The sequence below is a fragment of the Prionailurus bengalensis genome, chromosome X (genome assembly GCF_016509475.1).
Source record: "Prionailurus bengalensis isolate Pbe53 chromosome X, Fcat_Pben_1.1_paternal_pri, whole genome shotgun sequence".
NCBI classification, from domain to species: Eukaryota; Metazoa; Chordata; class Mammalia; order Carnivora; family Felidae; genus Prionailurus; species Prionailurus bengalensis.
Window position 1 is genome coordinate 104,326,531 of NC_057361.1, and position 21,676 is coordinate 104,348,206.

A 21,676-nucleotide genomic window follows, 5' to 3' on the forward strand; every position below is an offset into this window, starting at 1 on the left:
ATAAAATACTAAAATTACATCTCCCACAGAATTCCTGTCCCCTCTTCTCCTTTACCGTCATTTATTTTATTAGCATTGGTAACCATCTGATACACCATTGTTTTGCTATTTTGTATGTTTATTGTCTCTTTCCTTCTCAGTGGACCACAAACCTCATGAGGGCATGGCTTGCTTATCTTGTTCACCATAGTATTTCCAGCACCTGGAACAGTGCCCGGTATAGGGTAAGCATTCATGAAATATTTGCTGAATAAGTAAATAAGTAAAATAGAAAAGTATTGATGTTTCATACATTAATTTCAAAACAGAACACCTTACTACAATATTTCATTGTTTCAGTTGGCTCTTTTGAATGATTTTTTTACAGTCACATCATCTGCAAGTAATTATAACTGCTTTCTCTTCTCCAATATTTATACCTTTTATTTTTCTATCTTTTCTAATTGCTGTATCTAGAATTTTTATAATAATATTAAATACTGATGGTGGTTTTTAGAATCCTTGCTTCATTCCTTACTTTCATTGGAATTCCTCTGATACTGTATAATTTAAGAGGGCTCTGGTTAAGATTGGAAACAATAAGAAACACATACACACACACACACACAACCATTAGAAGACTATATTACCTCATACTTTAAGAAAATTTTTATCAAGAATTTTAGTAGGGTTTTATTAAATTATTTATTGGAATATACTAGCACGAGCCTGTGTCTTCTCACTCGACCTGTTAATATGATACATTACAAAAATAGATTTCTTAACAGCCAACACTCTGCATCCCAGGAACTAGCTTCACTTTGCCATGGTTTGCATAGTTTCTTTTTAATACACTGATGGATTATATATGCAGTGTTTTTTAAGACAACTTGCATTTATCTATCTATATATGTAAAACAGGTCTCTTAATTTTGTGTAAATTTAGTCAGGTTTGTTATTAATGTTATGTTGGCCTCATACAGAAAAGAGTAAAATTTACTCTATACTCTGAATCGGCTCAAAATTAAATATTCCCTGACAATGTGAAGTAATTTATTTATGACACCACCAAGCCTAGCATGCCTATTATATGCTTATATGTTTAAATGCGTGATTTTCTTAGAGGAAAGAGCATATTAAAAAAATAGCTTTCACAATTTGTTAGGGTTAATGGTCCGTTCTGGTTTCTAATTTATTCTTGGAAAAAATTTAGTTATTTAGTCTTCTGATAATTTTCACTCAGATGTTACATTTACCTGCCTAGCAAATAAATCTGTGCCTGTGATTATTTCTTCTTTCTTTCTTCTAATTCTTTGTATTTGTGCTCTTGTGATTGTGATGCTGAGGAAAGGAGCATCTTCCACCGGACACTTCCTTTGTCCTTTGGCAGCCTGGGAAAACTGGCAGAGACCCGCACCTGTGGCATTGAGGGAGGAACTCAAACACGAGCTAGTAGCAGCTGGTGATGAGGTGATACTTCACCTCTCTGAGGCTGCCAGGGCTTCAGCATGGCTGCCAGAGATGCCTGTGCCAGGAAGCTGTTGGGAGTGCTGGAGATATCTCACACCAGTAGGCTAAATGGTCCAGAAATCACTGTGAGTCCTGCTTTGTAAATAAGGTCTGACTTTTCATTCTCCAAGAAGGTACCAGCAGTTGACCAATGAAACAGCTTAATTAGTGGACTGATGAGAAGTCCTAGGTAAGTATTTAGGGAGAATATCTGGGAGAAAAACTGCCCTTTGCTATGGGGGTTAAGACTCTAAAATGATCATAAGTTATTATAATTTAATTCAGTATTAAAGAAATATTTTGCTATCTCAGGCTTATGAGGTGATGGCATTTGAGTAAAATAATCCTCTTCTATTTTATATTCTTCCCACCTCTATTTTTGTTCTCCATTTCTTTTTAGGATCCTTGATAGGTTTTTCTATTCTGCTTGCTTCCAAAAGGGAAAATTTCCCCACATTTCCTATCACTCACTTTCCCAGCAGTGAGAAATCTCATTCTGGGATAGATAGCCAGTTCTTCACTGGGTATGTTCTTCTGATGTCAAATAAGCACCTCAAATTCAACATGTCCCCAATCGAGTTGATCCACGTATATCCTCTGTGCTTATAGTCCCTAGATTTGTTTGTCACTATTCATTTACATTCAAGCCAGAGCCTTAGAGTCCACCTAAATTCTTTGCCTTTCTTCACCCTCCACATGAAATACCAAGTATGGTTCATTTTATTTTCACCTCATTTTTCTAGTAACTTCCTTCCTCTCCACTTACCTCAAATATTCTAGCTCAGGCTCTCATTATCTCCTTCTTGGATTTTCTTTACTGATACGTGATGCATTGAATACAAGTGAAATAAGGGTACAATAAACCAAAGAACCCTACTAGGTACAGCTAAGAATCTAAGGAAGACAGTCCTTTGTAATCCATCTCCAGATATGTGAACCTGAACTGTAGGTGTTCTTGGTCTTTGGTTTGACAGTATTTTTATTGTTTGCCCTCATTTCCCCATATTCTTGATCTGTTTCAGAACCTACTTGGTACTCTGACCACAAATCTAACCCAGCCACAGTGGCTTAGAAAGGATCAGGATCAAGCAGATATGTTATTGTCAAAGAGCACAGAGTTTGATGACCCACAGCTGGCAAGGGTATGGTGAAGTAGGCATGCATGCATTATTTATGGGAGGTTAATCTGGTAGTACTTCTTTGGATGGTAATTTGGCAATGGCTATTAAATATAAAATTGATCCAGCAAGTCCATTTCTAGGAATTTATCCTGCAGATCTACTTACACATGTGCACAAAAATGTATGCACCTAAGTAATCACTGCAGAATAGCTTATAGTTACAGCAAATAAGAACCAATATACATGCTCATTAAAGGTATAATGAATAAAGTATGTGCCAATCCTACAGGGAAATACTATACAATTAAAATTAATTAGGTAGATAGGTATAAGAAAAAATCTCTAAGATTTTGCGATAAATGGCACATTTATATAAAAATTGCATACACACATACATATATGCTTCTATATGTATTGACTATACAAACACAAAATATACTGCTTGTGATCTATGGGCAGGAGATCAGGGATCCTAGGGTATGAGACCTACTTTTCACCTTACACTTTTAATACAGTTTGACTTGTTTGGTCATGTCCATGTATTACTTATCTCGAATAAAACAAAACTAAAGACCAAGTCTTGATAGACATAGTTTAAAATATTAGGAATATGTGCATATGTAAAATGGTATACACATGTGCCTTTTTTTCACATGGGAAGTAACACAAAGACATACACAAATACACAGCATATGTGAGTAGGTAGCTATAAACACAACATGTAGTTTTTTTTTGTAAATAAAGTTTTTTATATCATCTTAAAAACATAAGATACCAAACTGTCCCAACCTATAGCAAGTATATTTTGATAAGGCATTCAAGATGTTATTTCATCTTTTCACCCATGATACTAGCATAAGTTTGCTTTTCAAAAACAAATATACAGAGTAATGTGTGCACAGCTAATGTTTCAGTTTCATCTGGTCTCTTGGAAGATTTTGACTTTGATAAATATATTCCTAGAAGCCAATTAAGAAAAAAATAGATATGTAAGCATTTAAAAACCTTAGCCTAGTACTTAATTGCTAAAATGCTAAACAAGTTTTATTTTTTCTGCAATCCATCACATACACAATCCCAATAAAAGGAATACCCATGTATATAATAAAAAAATTGTCAACAACATCTACATTGAGCACAACAGCGGGCCTTTCTGTGTAAATGGCTGCCTGGATAGTGTTACCTAAACTTTAAAGAAATGTTTACCCCCAAAAGAACTTCCCTGATTGTCCTGCCATGTATAGACCAGTTTTGATTAGCTATGGAAATCTGTAGCATAAATGATACCCAGGAAAGCAGGCTGTGTTATAGCAGCTTTAAACAAGAAGGCTGAGGACCTGGGGCTAAATTTTACTGAATAAAATAAAATTACTAATCAAAATTGTGATTAATAGAATGAACACCATTCTAAGATTTCTTGACGAAGAAAACATATTTTTAAATATTTTATGTACCAAAAATATACAAGCAACAAACAACCAGGTTCCAAAATCCAAATGAAACAGGCCCCAAATGGTGGCAATCCAGATCTTAAAATGCATTTTCTAGAGCAGAGCTATATACCTGTTCTCTTATATATATGAAGGGTAGTTCCTCCAACCAGCCCCAAAGATACTTTTTAGCATATATTTTCCCAAAATACCATACATCTGAAACGTGTAGAAGACCTGAACATACTGTTGAAATATTGGTTAAAAAAAGTATTGAATTGTAGGGGGTACCACCTCTACAACAGTCCAAAGAAAGAGCATATGTCAATCACTCAGAGAACACAATTAAAGATTAGACAAAATTCTTTGTAAGAGGAGGCAAAAAACATGGTGGTGTTGGAAGAGGTACAGAAAAATCTTAAAGCCAACTTTCGATTGCCCAAAGATCACCTTTGATTTGTCTCTCTGTTTCTCTCTCTGCCTAAATACACTAAACACAGGTAAGCTGGGCACTTTCAACCTAGAAGACAAATGCCACAGTGAGTTAAAAAGCACAAAGCACAGCGTGAAGAAGAAAGTGAGCGGGGACTGGAAGGTAAATCTGGGCACTTTGAGAACACATTGGCCATCCTTAGCTCCAGAGGCCTGCGTAGTTCCCATGCAGGCCTGAAGGGAGAGGCCCTCCAGCCACGAAGAGCTTCATCTCAGGCCAGTTGTAGCAGTGGGTGTAAAGCGCGTTGGGGAACTCCCCTATACCGCCAAAGTAGTTCACCCACAGGTCATCGTGGTTGAGCCAGCCTCTGCCACAGGTGAGCTTGAGCTTCCTTCCTGAGGGCCCAGGACAGGAGTCTGGGCTGGCCGACGCCATCTCCTCCAGAAACTTCTGGGCACGGATGTCATAGAAGAGCAGGGAGCCATGGCCCGTGCCCACGGTGATGATGTGCTGGTAGAAACTCAGCGAACGCACCCCTGTGCCGCCCTCTCGGGAGCACAGGGGCCGGATATTCTGCTGGCGTTGGCGCGGATCTAGGAAGGAGACATGGGACTGGGAACCCACTGCATACAGGGACAACTCTTCGCAGTAGGTCAGGCACACATTCTCTCGGCAGTAGGGCAGCCTGATGGACAGCAGCCTGGACAGAGTGCTCCGGGCTTTCCACAGGTGGAAGTAGCCGTCCAGGGACACGGCTCCCAGCTCCTGGTTCTTGCCACTAAAGGCCAAGGCCCGCACCTTGCGGTTACTGGGGCTGGTGCTGGACCTGGGGATGGTCTCCATGTCCCTCGGACGGATGTGGGCGTACACAGGAAGCCCCGCGTCATTGTGCCAGGCGATGCTGCCATTGAACATGTCGGGGTCCAGCCGCCATAGAGCCACAGTGCCATCGCGGGAGCCGCTCACAACCACTGTATCGCTCATCCAGGCGATGGTGAAGATCCAGTCCTTATGGCCGTGGCGGTCGCCCAGGCACACGGGGTCCAGGGTGGGCAGCTGGTAGACGGCCAGGCTGTTGGGGTTCTCTCCCCCGGTGGCCAGAAGCGTCTTGGAGGGATTCAGCTCGATGGCGTGGATGCCGCAGCTCGGCTGGGCCCGGGCCAGCCAGGGCCCCCGGTCCCGCATCAGGGGGATGCGCGTGATTTGCCCCGAGTGCACGTCCACCACGAAGAGGGTGTTACATTTGGTGCCGCACACGACCTGCCTGGCGTTCAGCCACTGCGACGCGAACACCTTGTTGAGGGTGCCCAGGGCCAGCTCGCGCTCCCTCAAGAGTTCGGGCAGCTTCTGCACCGCGTAGCCGCGCAGTTCGCCCTTGGAGCCCGACAGCCCGGCGCCGCCCTGCGCGCCCACCTCGCGGTCCTTCAGGTAGTGCACCAGCGAGCGCCGCGTCGCCGGCCGCTTCTGCTTCTTAGGCAGCAGCGGCCCCTCTGCGTCCGCCGCCGAGCCCTGAGAGGACGAGCTCTCGGCTGGCGCTTTCCGCTTCCTGCTACCTGTTTGCTGCGGGGCCATGGTGGGCGGCGGGCGAGTGGCCGCGGCGGCGGCGGCACGGCGGCGGCGGCGGCGCGTGGCACCCGTGTTGGCCGTGGTGGCGGCAGGGACCGCGGCGCCTCCGCGTCAGCCGGGAGCGCGGGCTCTTAGGGGCCAGGGGGCAGGCTCGACCGCAGGGCTCGGAGCCTACCGAGTCTGGGACGCGGCGGCGGCGGCGAGGGAAGCGAGAGCGGCGGGCTGGGCGAAGAACGGGGACCGGAGGGAGCGGGGCGCGGGCGGAGCGCGAGAGGAGTGCGGCGACGAGGTGGCCGGGATCTAGGCGAGGGCGGGAAGTGCGGCCGGCCGGGCGGCGGGAACGAAGTCTGAGTGGGACAAGGACGACGCAGGGGGAACCGAGTGTGAGGGGGTGGAGGCAGCGGGAGGAGCCGGCTGGGAGCAAACGGGGGGCGCAGGGTAGCACACGCCAAGCTGGGAGGGGTCGGGAGGGGGGCGGGAGGTGGGGAGTGGAGCCCGCGGTGGGGATACTCACCCAGGGCCAGCGCTCCTGGATCCCTGAGCCGAGCCGTCTCCGGAGGACACATCCTAGTGCGCCTGCCCAGGCCCTCTGCTATCCTACTCCAGTCGTTTCACTACCCTCAGGATAGCAAACAACTAGCCTTCTTAAAATCCCTACTTAAATAAAATCTGAAAGGTAAAATAAAGTAAAGTATGAAGCTAGAAGGAGCTCTAACAATTATATGTCGAAGGAACAAACGTGTGTTTAGTGCAATCCTGGGAGACTCTGCAGCAAAGAGAATGGAGATGTTTAGCAGAGGCAGGGAGACCCTCCCCCTTAGGTCTGTCCTTGCAGCTCACCTGCCCCAGCCCTTCCGCTGGGATTCTGTTACAAATTTTCAGTTTTTTTTTTTCTTTTTTCTCAAACTGAGGTCCCTCAGTTCCTGCACCAGAATCGCTGAGGGGGTGTGTTCCAAATGTAGTTGCCTAGGCGCCACTTCCTGCCGGGGGTGGAGTCAGGACCCTGTGATCCAAGGCAGCCTCTGGAACCTAGAGGACTGCGTTTAAGGTGGGGTTGGGTGCTGGGGTAAGACAAGTGTTCCTCCATGGTGTTGAGTTCTCTTGAGCCTCAGAGTGGAACAGTGGAATGGAGTGGAAGAGGTCCAGAAGAAGGATACTTCTTTCCCTGCTCCAGGGAGGAAAGGTTCAGTCCCCACTGTCAGTCCCAGGGTAGTCCCAGGTGCCTGAATTGTCTTGCATGGGAGGCACCCTGGGGCATTGGGGCAGGGATATACAGATTACTCTAGGCACAGATGGTGAAGAACTTTCCAGAACGAGGTAACCACAGAGAACAATGGTGGAGTGTGGGTGTTCAGACTATGGGTTTAGCAGTCTCACGATTTGGATGCTGTATATCTGGCTTTGCAGCTTCAGAGCAACCTATTTGGTTGGCAAGCCTGTATTTAGATGTACTCAATTACACAGTGACATGAGTGGCTGGTAGCTGACACCAACTCTGCAGACACCCCAGTCCTTCTCTCCAAAACCTTGTTTGCTGTGTGGGTGCATGTGGGAAGTTGAATTACCTTTTCTGACCGAGGGAGAGCTTAGAAGTTACTTTGTTATTGCTTTTCTCCCCCTTCTCCCAGCCCTTTTTGCACCCTCACCTCAAATGCACAAACTCCAGGTACAAAAACCACATGCCCTTCGCACCACCCCCATCGAGCTGCTGCATCCTAGTACCCACTGCTCACCCTTATTCCTCCCTATGTTTAATGCCCTATCCAGAAGCTGAGGGTGGTGGAGAGGGAGTGACTTGACAATGAAAAAAATGTTGACAACTTCATAATTAGAACTGATGTTACTAGAGAATAAATGACAAATTCCTTTAACATAATCTGCCATAGTGTGTTTTTTTTAATTACACCTCAGAAAAATGGATACTATATAGTATAAATTCATAACATACTTTTTACTGTTGTGGTAGAGAAAAATAGGCTGAACATTTTGGGAGATTGATAGATACACATAGGTACAGATTGCTAGATATATATTTTAATTGTGAAAATAATTCCTATAACAATTACTATTTATTGAGAGCCTTTTTGTGTCATTGGCTGGAGGACTGTGCTAAACACTTCAAATGTACATTCAACTTCACAAAAACTTTGTAAGGCAGATTCTACTTTTATAGCCATATTTTAAAATGAGGGCACTGAGGCCCAGAAGAACTAATGACTCTCCTATGGTCGCACAGTTAATAAATGGTAAAGTCATGTTGTGACTCTATGTCTGACTCCAAAGCTTTTACGACTAACAACTGCTCTATATTATTCAATAGATGCAATTTTTCTATTTCAATGTAAACTACCCTTATGATGGAAATTTTACAGACATTACAATCTCATGCACTTATGAAACATAGCCAGAATTCCTAAAATAAATGAATAAACCCTGAATCAACTTATGTACAACACTCCATATGATACATAAAGGCAAAAATAGAACCTATGAGACATATTTTCTTTCACACAAATTCTTTTTAATTAATATTTATTAAAAATAATAACAAATGCCTACATTTTTATAAAAATAACACTCATATAGTCTTGGTATTATGTCTCTCCACTCCTTTGATAATATAATTACTCAATATTTATGTATGTTTGTAGTCACTGTTCAGATTTCTATTTTGTATTGATAAATGAGGTGTGATAATTTCATCTAGAATACAATACATGAAATACATTTCATTTATGTCTACACTTTCAAATTTCTCAGAGTTTTTTATTTAAAGATGTAAGATTTACAGACCAAAGTCAAATGGTATTGAGAGATTTAGAGTGCTGTATATCAGCTTACAAATTTGAATCTTTATTTGTATCTGATTGCTTCCATTTTTAGGAAAACACAATGTCTGCTAACACCTAAAGTTATACACAGTACATTTATAGTTAAAGTAATAGATGCAATGGCATAACAAAATTTCAGCTGTCTGCATAGCCTTCTGAGCATGAGGGTCTCCATTAGGTATTTTTGTTACCTATGAGGGCCACTGTGTATGAGTGTAAACATCTTGTCAATCATTACTGATCTATTTCTGTATTCATCACTGCTTTTTGCTAGTAACATTCCCCTGGATAAATTTTTATTAGCCTCACCTATCTCCCTTATGCCAGAATCCCCTTCATTGGATGGAGTTCTATGTGAGTGGTTTCAGACCATTGTCTCATCCTGTTCTCTAGTTACTTCATATGTTTAAATATTATTTTTTTAATCATATAGTAAAGTTCACAAGGAGTTACATAACATTTCCTGCTTCGTTCATACCACCATATAGTTCTAGGTTTGTGCTAAATGGTTTATAAAACTTGTGTTTGGGGAGCGTCTAGGTGGTTCTGTCAGTTGAGTGGCTAACTCTTGATTTCAGCTCAGGTCGTGATGCCAGGGTTGTGGAACTGAGCCCCGCGTTGGGCTCCACATTGAGTGTGGAGCCTGATTAAGATTCTCAATCTCTCTCTCTCTCCTCTCTCTGTACCTCTCCCCCATTCATGCTCTCTCTCTCTAAAATAAAAACAGAGAACAAAAAAAAAAAAACTTGTGTTTGTCCTGTTGATAAACTAATAGAATAAAAGAGAGAAAGCAAAATGAAATATCAAAAAGAAGAAGATATTTTGAAATCAAATTACTTGAGTGGTGAAACTGATTTGTAATAATGCCACATAACTTGTTTGAAGTTATCCTGTAGATAATCTAGACAACTTCAAATTCTATCTATCATCTATCTATCATGTTTCTTTTCAGCGTTTTGGACAATTTAATCAACTGTGTCTGTCCAGCTTTCTAATCTATGAATGAAGAAAAGGATCTATTCAGAAAACAAGTTAGATTACCAATTTAAAATTAGTTAAGGCAGAAGATGTACTTTACTATGGTAGCATGAATATAAGCTTGGTTAGTAAGTATGATGCAAATTGTTTTGAAAATATTACTATTTTTAGCATCAAAGGTAAAATAAAAAGTACTGAAAGATAAAGTAGAGGTAACGGTAGAACTTGTGGGTCAGTAATTAGTTTTTTTGAAGAAGTATTCAATTATGAAAGTTTATTTTATACATTCAATACAAAAATAGATCTTATGAATACAGACTTTATAGATTGGGGCAGATTCTCAAGTACAAAGGCATCTGTCTTCAGAAATGGGGTTATATAATTATTTCTAATATATTGTATAAAGAGGTAAAGCAAGGCTGTCCTTAATGTTTTTGACATCTTCTCTACATTTGTATTGATAGCCCTTGCATTATCGTTATCAACAAATATAAAACACCAAAAAATGAAATGTAGTTAATTAGGCTTATTTAAAAATAATATATGACAATGATACCCTGTTATTTATAATAGACATTAGGTAAAATGGTCTTGAATTATTAAATTGGATAAATTTTCACTTGATCTCTAATTATAACACATTCCTACCATTTCAAGCTGTGGCCTTGTCAAGTCCCCTAAGATAAGCAGCTGTGAACCTGGTTTACAGTCAGATGAGAGGCTTTCTCTAAACCTCATGATGCAGAAACTGGTAGAGATGACTCAGCAGGCTATGTTTCCCCTACAAAGGCACTACTAAAAGGCATATCGTGTCAGATGGTGGAATAAAAGAAAGATTTATCACATTATTTCATTTACTGGAAACAGAATCCTAGGGAAGGAGGTAATTTTGATTCTATGACCTCTTCTTTGCCCTACCCCTTTCCATCTTCTCCAGGAGGAAGGAATGTGTCAGAGCCCAAGCTGGAGCTTTGTTTAATAAGAGGTAGATTCAGCGCTGTTATTTGTTTTATGGGAGGCACAACAGTGTAGTGGCCACAACAGTGGACTTCAGAGCCACATAATTCAGTTTGAATTCTGGTTCTGTGGTTTGCTGGCCTTGGAACTGGATCAGTTGGTATACTCCCTTTGCATTTATTCCCTTATCTATAATCATGGGATGATAATAGCACCTGTGTCCTGGGGTTGTTTTGATGATTAAATTGCCAACAACATATAAACCCTAATGGCTTTTCCTCCTTTCCCTTATTTAGCTTTACAAGGACAACTTGGCTATGGTAATAAGGATCTTTGATTGCACACTGCAGTGTAATGCACACTTATTCACCATTACCAAAGTCTAGTACATGTAGAGATAAAATATTTGTAGAGCTAGCTTCTTGTCTACTCATATACAGCTCATCAATCTCTATTATCTTTCCAAGCTATAGATAAATATTTATATGGGAAAATGTATCATAGGAACAACTTTATGGTGTGCTAGCAGATTATCAAGGGATAGTTTGTTAGGTTTCATTCTGTGAACCAGCCAGACTGTGGTTTCTATTGTTAATAGATAGCAATATAAATATGCACCCCTGTACAAAGAATACATCTTCATTCGGATTTTCCCACCTGTTAATAGTAGTTGAATTGGACAGAAGTGACTGAAGAAAAATATATAGATTATGCTCTAATATCAGATAAGGTACATAAAAGTAGGCCTGAATGAGATTATGCCTATGATGTCCATTGATAAACAATTTTATTCCATGCTCTATAATGTCTTAACTGGATATAGATACCAAATTTTTATTTTTCTTAACTTAGATACCACTTACTCCTAGCTTCAACTCCACCATATATATCAATTTCTTCTAATTTTTTTATGTCCATCCCATACAACATGTCCAACGTTCTACTTGACATTTTGAATATCAAAACATAATTTCACATTCAGCATGTATACACTCAAGATCTTGATTTCGACCCCCACACACCTGATCTTTTATTGCTTCTTGTCTTAATGAATAGTACTACCATCCATCCAGGTGTGTAAACTAGAGTCCTAAAAACTATTCTTAGACATACAATGTTTTCCTATATTCAGGTCCAGCATCCATCTCATAACATTTTTGAAATTCACTCAATTCTCACTCTCTCCATTACTGCCACCTTTTCCTAAAGTGCTGTTCTGTCTTGACTAGGCAACTGAAATAGCTTCCTAACTGATTTTCCTGCAACCATTTTGGCTTTCCTCCATTCAGTTTTCCACACTGCAGCCAGAGTGATGTTTTCAAAATGCAAATATGGCCGTGTCACTGTATAGACTTAAGCAAACCAATGCTATTGTCTTAGGATACAGACCCAAATCCTTAATGCAAACTTTAAGGCATATGACCTATGTTCTCCAGCCACATTTCTATCTTCTCATTACTTTTTCTGCTCCAGACACACTGGCCCCTTTAAATTTCCTCATTATATTACATAACTTCATGTCTCAGATCCTTTTCTGCATGTTGTTCTCTGTGCCTGGAATGCTTTCTGCCTGCAGGTCTTCCCACCTTTTACCCTCCACAGGTAACTTACCTTGCTAACTCCTTACCTTTCAGATTTTAGTTAAGATGTCACTTTATTAGGGAAACGCTTTTGATTCCTCAGACTAGGTCAGGTCTATCTATCATACATGGAAATCTCCTCTACTTTAATGGCATTTACCAGAGGTGAAATTGCATGGTTATTTCTGTGACTCTTTGTTTAATATCCCTATGTACCAAAAGATTGAACAAAAACTCCATGAGGGCAGAAGCAGTATCCACTGTGCTCACTATTGTATCTCCAGTGTCTAGCATGTCATAGAAACAATCAATATTTGTTGAATAATAATGGCTGAAATTTTAGAGACCCTAGATCTCTATTGAACTGGTATATCAGAACCCAACCCTTCATGCTATTTGATCAACCACCTCTAATTTAACACAGCTTGGAGGGAAGAACTTTTGCTACCTTCAAGTAATATCTCAAAGATTACCTCCTCTGTGATAACCTCTTTGACGCTGCCTGATAGATTTAAGGGCATCTTCTTTTGTACAATAAGTACATACTTCCCTAATGGCACTTACCATTCTTCATTGCAGGGGTTGATTTGTCTCATTCTAAAATAAGTGCAAGCCCTTTGAAGTAGAAATATTTTTAAAAACATATTTGGACTCCCAGAACCCAGCACAGAACCTGGCATATAGATGACCCATACGCGTGTGCTGAATGAATGAACAAATGAATTTGGTTTTTATCCAAACCCTTGCTAATAAATTATAATAGCATTCTGAAGCCTGATTCATGTACTTTCAGTTTTATTCTTGAATTACCTCAGGCCACCAGAAGACTGGATCACAGGATTGTATTAGCTTAGTATTTGCTGAATCAATTTCACTCACTTGCACTTTAATGTTATGCTTTAGGCAGTTATCAAAGGTCATTAAAAAAATAGCCAAACAGTTATATGTATATCTCTTCTACATTTATTGTAAATTTCTTATGAAGGGCACAGTTTATCATATTGCTCAGTGTCCCCTTTATACAATGTCACACAGAAAATTAATTTTGTAATTTAATGTTAAAATCTTTTATCTCTGTGGAATTTTATATATTCTCCTTTCTGACCATGAGAAATATATGAGTGCAGTCTATGAAGTCAGACAGTCCTTGATTTGAATCTTGGTTCCACTTGGGAGTTTAGTTTTGCGACACTGGAAAAGATAGTTTTTCCAACGTTAGTAACTTCACTGGTAAAATGAGGATAACACCTATTTTCCATGGTTGTAGTGAAGATAGATATCATGTCAAAGCACCTAGCAACGTTTCTGGCACATGTGTTCAGTATATGGTAAAAATAATTTACTTTTTTTTCTCTTGGCTACTAGGAAGCACAAAGACAAATGTGATATTTAATCATAGCAACTATATCAACTTTTCCACTTTCTCTCCTCCTTGATCCTGATTTAGATTTTTTGAATTTTCTTCTCTTTAAAATAAGTTTTAATTTTAATTCCAGTATACTAACATACAGTGTTATATTAGTTTTTAAGTGTACAATATACAATTCAACAATTCTATAGGTTGCTCAGTGCTCATCATGGTAAGTGTGCTCTTTAATCCCCATCACCTATTTCCCCCATTCCCCCACCTACCTCCCATCTGGTAAACATCAGTTTGTTCTCTATAATTAAGAGTCTACTTTTTGGTTTGTCTTTTTTTTTCTTTGTTTGATTTCATAGATTCCATATGTGAGTGAAATCATATGGTATTTGTCTTTCTCTGACTGACTTATTTCACTTAGTATTTTACTCTCTAGCTCTATCCATGTTGTTGCAAATGGCAAGATTGCATTCTTTTTATGGCTGAATAATATTCCATTGTATATGTATACCACATTTTATTCATCTATTCATCTATCTGCTGAACTTTATTCTTAAAAGCTACCCCAATTAAATATGAGATAAAGGAATATAAAATATATAAATGGATTATTACCTATGAACTCTGAGCAACAAAAATCACCATTAGTTAGAAACTCTTAAGGTTATAATTATCATAGACTGACATACAGTAGGAAATGTTGAGATTTAAGGGACAGAGAAGAAAACCTCAATATTTCTACAACTTCCCCACTTTAAGTACCACAATGTCATAAATACCACCACTAGGGTTCCTCTCCTGGCAGGACTTGAAATGTAAATACATGACTATACATTAAGGTGTTATTGACTTGTTATCATCAATATTAATAGGATCGATATTAAAGAAAGGATTGCCTAGAAGTAAAGGGCATGAAGAAAAAAGCAATAAAAAGACATGAATAGACACTACTCCAAAGAAGACATCCGGATGGCCAACTGACACATGAAAAAATGCTCAACATCACTAATCATCAGGAAAACACAAATCAAAACCACAATGAGATACTCCCTTACACCTGTCAGAATGGCTAACATTAACAACTCAGGCAACAGCAGATATTGGTGAGGATGCGGAGAAAGAGGATCTCTTTTGCATTGTTGGTGGGAATGCAAGGTGGTGCAGCCACTCTGGAAAACAGTATGGAGGTTCCTCAAAAAACTAAAAATAGAACTACCCTATGACCCAGCAATTGCATACTAGGCATTTATCCATGGGATACAGGTGTGCTGTTTTGAAGGGACACATGCACCCCAATGTTTACAGCAGCACTATCAACAATAGCCAAAGTATGGAAAGAGCCCAAATGTCCATCGATGGATGAATGGATAAAGAAGAAGAAGATGTAGTGTGTATGTGTGTATGTGTGCGTGTGTGTATATATATATATATATATATATATATATATATATATATAATGGAGTATTATTCAGCAATCAAAAAGAATGAAATGTTGCCATTTGCAACTACGTGGATGGAACTGGAGGGTATTATGGTAAGTGAAATTAGTTAGAGAAAGACAAAAATCATATGACATCACTCATATGAGGATTTTAAGAGACAAAACAAATGAACATAAGGCAAGGGAAACAGAAATCATATAAAAACAGACAGGGGGACAAAACAGAAAAGACTCATAAATATGGAGAACAAACTGAGGGTTACAGGAGGGGTTGTGGGAGGGGGGATGGGCTAAATGGGTAAGGGGCACTAAGGAATCTACTCCTGAAATCATTATTGCACTATATGCTAACTAATTTGGATGTAAATTTTAAAAAATAAAACAATAAAATTAAAAATAGAAAGAAAAGAAAAAAAGCATTAGAAGGGAAAGAAAATGTTTGAAATATTTTATGAAGAAAAAATCACATAAAATGAGAGAAGATCATAGAATATTGACTTTGCTTATCCTAATTTGCTTCAGGTTGACCTTATAATACCATTCTTTGGGATATAACTTAAAGATGAAACAATCACTTTACAATATGTTGTCTAACTAAAGAAACATATTGTACAATATGCATTGGAATTCATCACAGATATCTTTGTGGAAATAAAAAACAGAAAAGTGGGCAAGATGATAGGGAAATAAGGTAGATTGAAATGGCAATGATTAATTGTTGTATTTATTCCATGCATGTGATATGTGGAGAAGGGATTAGATATTGGGAAATACAAATATTAATGAGATATAAAGTCTTTCCCTTCAATGAATTGTTATTCTAGTATGATAAAGAGATACAATGGAAGGGCCAGGAGAGAAGGCCAAATTTTTTCATCAAACACTTATATGGATAACTACTATGTATCAGGAACGTTTCAAGGACCTGTGGGCACATTATATATATTTTACATTAAAATATGTCATGCATATATATTTGTATATATTTAAGTATATATACATTTTTTATTTAATTATAACAGCTTCCAGGTTTTGATAATCTATGTTGCACTATAGGCTTTACATATATTATCTCTTTTCTTCACAACAAATCTGCACAATAAAGGGCATTCTTTCCATTTTAGAGGTGAAAACATGGAGGTTTAGTGAGCTGAAACAAGTAATAAATGGTAGAGGTAAGAGTCCAACCCAGGCTGTATTCAACCTCATTTGGCTAATGATGTAACTGAGACATAGAGTTTTCCAAGTTTGCACAGTTAGTAAAGTAGCAAAGCTTTAATTATACCAAATACTGTGACTCTGGAGTCAGCATTCTTAAACAGTTGGCTATATTGTCTCAACTATGCTATATATTCTCAGTATATTTCCTAGAGGTTTGCAGATAGTTCTCTCTCTCCCAGTTTTTTTTTTTTTTGATAAAGACATGAAAGGAATAGTGATCATATTTATAGATAAAATTGAACTTGGAAGCAGGATGAATATTATACATAACAGGAATATGTATCAAAGTATCAGTAAATTGGGGCAATTTTCCAAATTTAGCATGGTTACATTTAATGGGAGTATGTGCTGTATTTGCATATTTAAAATATTTCAGTATAAAAGGTGTTTTTTTAAGTATAAGGGTAGTGCACTTTATTAAGTATAAAAATTGGTATAAAAGTGTGGCTTCACACTTAAAAACTCTAGGATTTTATTTAACTGTAAGCTCAAAGAGTGAATAAGAAAGTCCTCTGATTTTACACTGTAATAATAGAAGTGCAGTGTGTAGAATGAAGCAAGAGATAAGTTTACATTTTATAAGTAGATTAAATTATATGTGAAGTTCTGCATTCAAAATTGACCACTTTATTTTAAATAATTTTAGACCAACTAGAAGGGTGCTCTATCAAAGCATGGGTGGGGGGCTGCTTCCCCCAAGGGAACACTTCGAGAACTTTAGGGTGTGTTTTTGTCCTAAAGTTTCGTTGTACCCTACACATCGTAAGCATTTTATTTTATTATAAATTTATTTCATTGCATTTCTCATTTATATTAAAGTTCAAGTATATATAGTTTTTAATAGATTATGTATGTAGATAGGTTATATTATCTATAAATTTAATTTCAGTAAAAGGGATATTGCAAAATATGATCTTTAGATCTGATGAGCTTGATAAGAACAACACTGGAACATATTTAGGGTAGAGTGAGCAAGGTCGTGAGGTGACTTCAAACTGTATTATTTTGGAAACTGTGGGAGGAGTTGAGGTGGTGTGACAAAGAGAAGAGAAATATTCCTCTATGGTAGCATGAGAGTTATTTTAAATATTGATGGCTTGTCCTGCAGAACAGATACTAGAATTGTTTTATGTTATTCTAATAACTAAAATGAGGTGAACAAAGGAAATTCCAGAGAGCAGATTTCAGTGAAATATAAGGGAGATTTCTCCAACACAGCATTCTATGATAGAATGCCCACCTTCACACAATTGAAAGTTGCAAGTCACCACATGTAGTCAAGTACTATCTGCTTGAGTGACTAGTACATGTGAGGTATTCACTGAATATGTGTTGAATAAATAATTATATTTCATATAAGAGATTCAAACATTAGATGGGTCATTTGAATTAGGTAAACTCCTAGGTTCATTCATACTCTTAAAGTCTGTAATTAAGATTCTAATGGAAAAATACTAGTATGTTATATACTGCTGTAAACCATGTATTTAAGAATGTGGAGCCCACACATGTGACAATAAAAAGAAAAATAAAGGCATACCTGATCTATACCTAGAAATTTCAACTACCTATAGTGCCAATAGGTGATGACTATCAATCTGCACAAAATTACCAAAGTCTGTTCTAATAAAGCATAGATTATTAGCTCAATTTTGGTAAAAATTTTTTAAGTGGACAGAATGTATAAAACAAGGAAATACTTTTGTTCTGCTAAATTAAATGATGGAAGAAAGCATACATGTCAAGGGTTTTTATTTACTGAGTGGATGGTTTAGGGGGTAAGTTAAAAATTCAGAAATGAGAGTTAACTCATTTAACTCTCCTTATCAATAAATATTGATACTCGATCAATAGGTTCGCATTAAGTATCTGCTAAATGTCTAATGACATGCTAAGTTCTGTAGAGCATCTGCAAGAAATAATGGCTAATGCCTTTGAAAAGCTTCTACTTTGGTTAAGAAGATAGGATGAAAATAATACAACACGTAAAATAATTTTTTAAATTCCCAACTATAAAATTAAGTGCCAACATAAGGAGTCATAAGAGAGTTATAAAATGTCTCATAGGAGAGTAGAGAAAGAAATTACTCACTACAGGCTGTGGCATGGAGAGAATTCATGGAGGAGATATGACCTTCTTGAACCTTCAAGGTTATTTGAATAATATGAGCAGCACCTTGTAGAAAATAGCCTAATGGAAGCAGAGTAATTGTGTTATGGAAAAGTGGGAAACTGACTTGAACAACTAAGCTAAGGGTCATCCAATTCATTGAGGGCCTTGGAAGTCATGCAGAGAAGTACCAGCAAATAGGCAAATAACATAGGTTTTTGAGAAGATGAATGATACAATGGGTGTATCATTTGAAGGAAATTAGATTAGCCATGGTTTACTGGGTGGGCTTAATTAGGGAGAAAACAGACTGTAGAGACAAGTAGGCTGTAATAATCCAGTCACGGGGGAATAGTGTTTTAGAATGACATACTTTCTTTGGGAATAGAATTTGAGGTACAATGTCTAAATAATACTAACAAGACTTGTGTATTGTGTATTGCTTGGACATGGAGAAAGAGAATTAGTCAAGTGACTAAAAAATTCTGAACTTAAGAATTGAAAGAGCAAATAAAATTTAAAAAGACAAGGAAAATGAGGAGGGGGATTTCTAAATTGTTTCAGTAATGAACAAATGAATTTGAAAGGGCTCAGTAAAATCATCTTCATGACTTGCAAAATTCCTTGGAGATATATCTATCTTTTGATTTCCTCACAATAGCAGCCACAAGTACAAAACTATAGCATTCTTTGGCTTCTTATACTGGAAGATATAACAGATAAAGTAGACTTTCAAATTTGTTACTTAATAATGCTAAAAATCATATTAAGAATGCTAAACAGAGTATAGTGGTAGGTATTAGGGAAAGCAGGAAGCTACTCCAGCACCATCATTGTTCTCCTTCTTTAGAAACTTAGTAAAGGATAAAAAAATAGGGATGGAGGATAGAGAATTGAAAGAGGTACAGGATTGAGTGCTGGTTGTAATTGCATTTCATCCAGATGTTCTCATTAACCATATCTTTATCTTTGCAAGAAAAACTCTGTTCTGCTTTAAAAAACTGCCGTCAGCACCAGTGTTTTTTTTTAAGTTTATTTATTTATTTATTTATTTTGAAAGAGCACAGGAGTGCATGTGTGCGCAAGTGAGGGAGAGGCAGAGAGAGAGGGAGAGAGAGAATCCCAAGCAGGCTCTGTGCTGTTGGCATGGAGCCTGACTTGGGGATCCAATCATGAGATCATGAGTTGAGCTGATATGAAGAGTTGGCTGCTTAACTGACTGAGTCATCCAAGGTGCCCCAACATTGTTGCTTTTTGAAGGCAGATACCATTAGTTTGGGCAGTACCCAAGTGATAGAGGAAATAGAGGGAGTTGACATGATTTGGGAAAGCATTCTATATGCATGTGTGAAACTTAAAAGTAAGCAGCTTATTTTTCATATCCAAATGTCCTAGGAAATTACTAATGGGACTATAAAACATGAAGAATAAATAAGATAAAAATCAAGAAGTTTGAATATCTAGAATTTGGGTCCTGTCTACATTATGTAAAAACATCTATCTGGTTTAAAATTCTAAGAAAATTTCATTCTAACCAGTTTGATAATATATTTGATGAGAGTGGATACAGTGCACTGCACATAGTAGGCATTCACTAAATGAAAGTAATGATAGTGATGATTTAATCAAAATTTAAGCTTTTCAACATGTTGAGTTGGTAAGTAGCTAAAGTCTTAACTCTGTTGTAAAAAACACTAGGCAACTACAACTCTCTGTTTTGTGCCCTTTAACCATTTCCTCCATCTCCCTGCTTCTGTAAACACTGTTCGACTCTCTGCTGCTATGTACTCTACTTTTTTAGATTCCACATATGTGAGATCATGTAGTTTTTTTCTTTCTGTGTCTGGTTTATTTCACAAGTTCATCCTTGTTGCAAATGACAGGATTGTCTTCTTTTTTAAGACAGAATAGTATTTCATTATACTTACATATCTCACAATTTCTTCATGCATCCATTGCTGGACGCTTGGTTGCTTTCATATGTTGGCTATTGTAAATAATGCTACAATGAATGTAGTAGTGATTATTTCACTATATATATTCATAGCATGTCATCAGGTTGTACATGTAAAATACGTATGCTTTTTATTTAAAAAGAAAAGACAAAAATAAAATAAAAAATAAAAAGCCTGGAATACCCTGCTTCCCTTTTGGACTGTGTATGGAGTCCTGGTTCACACAAAGGGAATTGGAGTAGAACTTTTAAGATCTTAAAATTTGGTTCAGTCTCCTTTCTCTTTGGACAAATTGTCATGTCCAAGAGTAGAAAGAATGAAAACAAGGTAATAGATGGAAACATGTCATGGGTGACAAGAGGGAGAGACCTAAAACTCTTTAAGCTTCGAAACAAAGGGAGCTTAATTTACATCTACAGAACCTTAGGCACGTAAATGAGCTGTTTTTGTTTTCTTGCATGCAATCTCTCTTGTTCCTGCTGGGTTCCAAAGACAAATCAAAATAAATTTACAGTAATAAAATTAAGAGCTTAACCATGCTGTTCTTGTATGTATTCATAAAGTTTTTTCCCACCTACTGCTACTTGCCATGGAGTTTCAAATACTCTTTATTTCCTTGGTAGGAAAGCTATTTTATCACAAAAGTACAAAATGTCATTTTGAAAGCTTAATAACTTTTTAAAAGCTACATTGTAGACCATAAAGAATACAACAATTTGTGGTTGTTAAAGAAATGTTACTGAATGCATTGAATTAACATATGCAAACAGCAACAACTATCCTTTCTTTTTTAACTTTCCAGTCAAATAAAAACATTTTTCGCAAGTTTTAGATGAAATCATGTTCTGAAATTTAAATCATATGCTTTCCTTGGCATGGGAAAGACTACTGACCTTCTTTAAGTACATAAAGCAGGGTGTCTCATGTTGTTTGAAGATATTTTGAGTTTACTTGTTAATGTGAGCCCTATGTGAACAAGGAGCCTTGCTTGAGCCTGTTTTGAAAGTGGAGGGAGTGCCAGATCCCAATTCTCCAGTGGAGAGCTGGCAGGTTGCCCTACTCAATATTCATCCACTGAGCAGAAAAATATTGATGTTCACAGAAGAAGAGAATTAAATATGCATTTTTAAAGTGTAAATAAAATGTGTCACTTTATAAGCATTTAAGGATTAGGAGGAATCAGACATTCCAACTTTTATTGACAC

At 38.0% G+C, this 21,676-nt stretch overlaps 1 protein-coding gene across 1 annotated transcript; it reads right to left on the reverse strand.

The window, feature by feature from the left end:
• Nucleotides 1–3,182: 3,182 nt before the first annotated feature.
• Nucleotides 3,183–6,044, reverse strand: LOC122477322 (DDB1- and CUL4-associated factor 12-like protein 2). Its single transcript, XM_043570245.1, has one exon. The coding sequence runs from the start codon at nt 6,042–6,044 to the stop codon at nt 4,671–4,673; it is 1,374 nt and encodes a 457-aa protein (XP_043426180.1). The 3' UTR covers nt 3,183–4,670.
• Between the last annotated feature and the right edge of the window lie 15,632 nt (nt 6,045–21,676).

What these genes read in the sequence shown, in the direction of transcription:
- LOC122477322 (XM_043570245.1), bottom strand. Translation starts at nt 6,044, where the DNA reads ATGGCCCCGCAGCAAACAGGTAGCAGGAAGCGGAAAGCGCCAGCCGAG.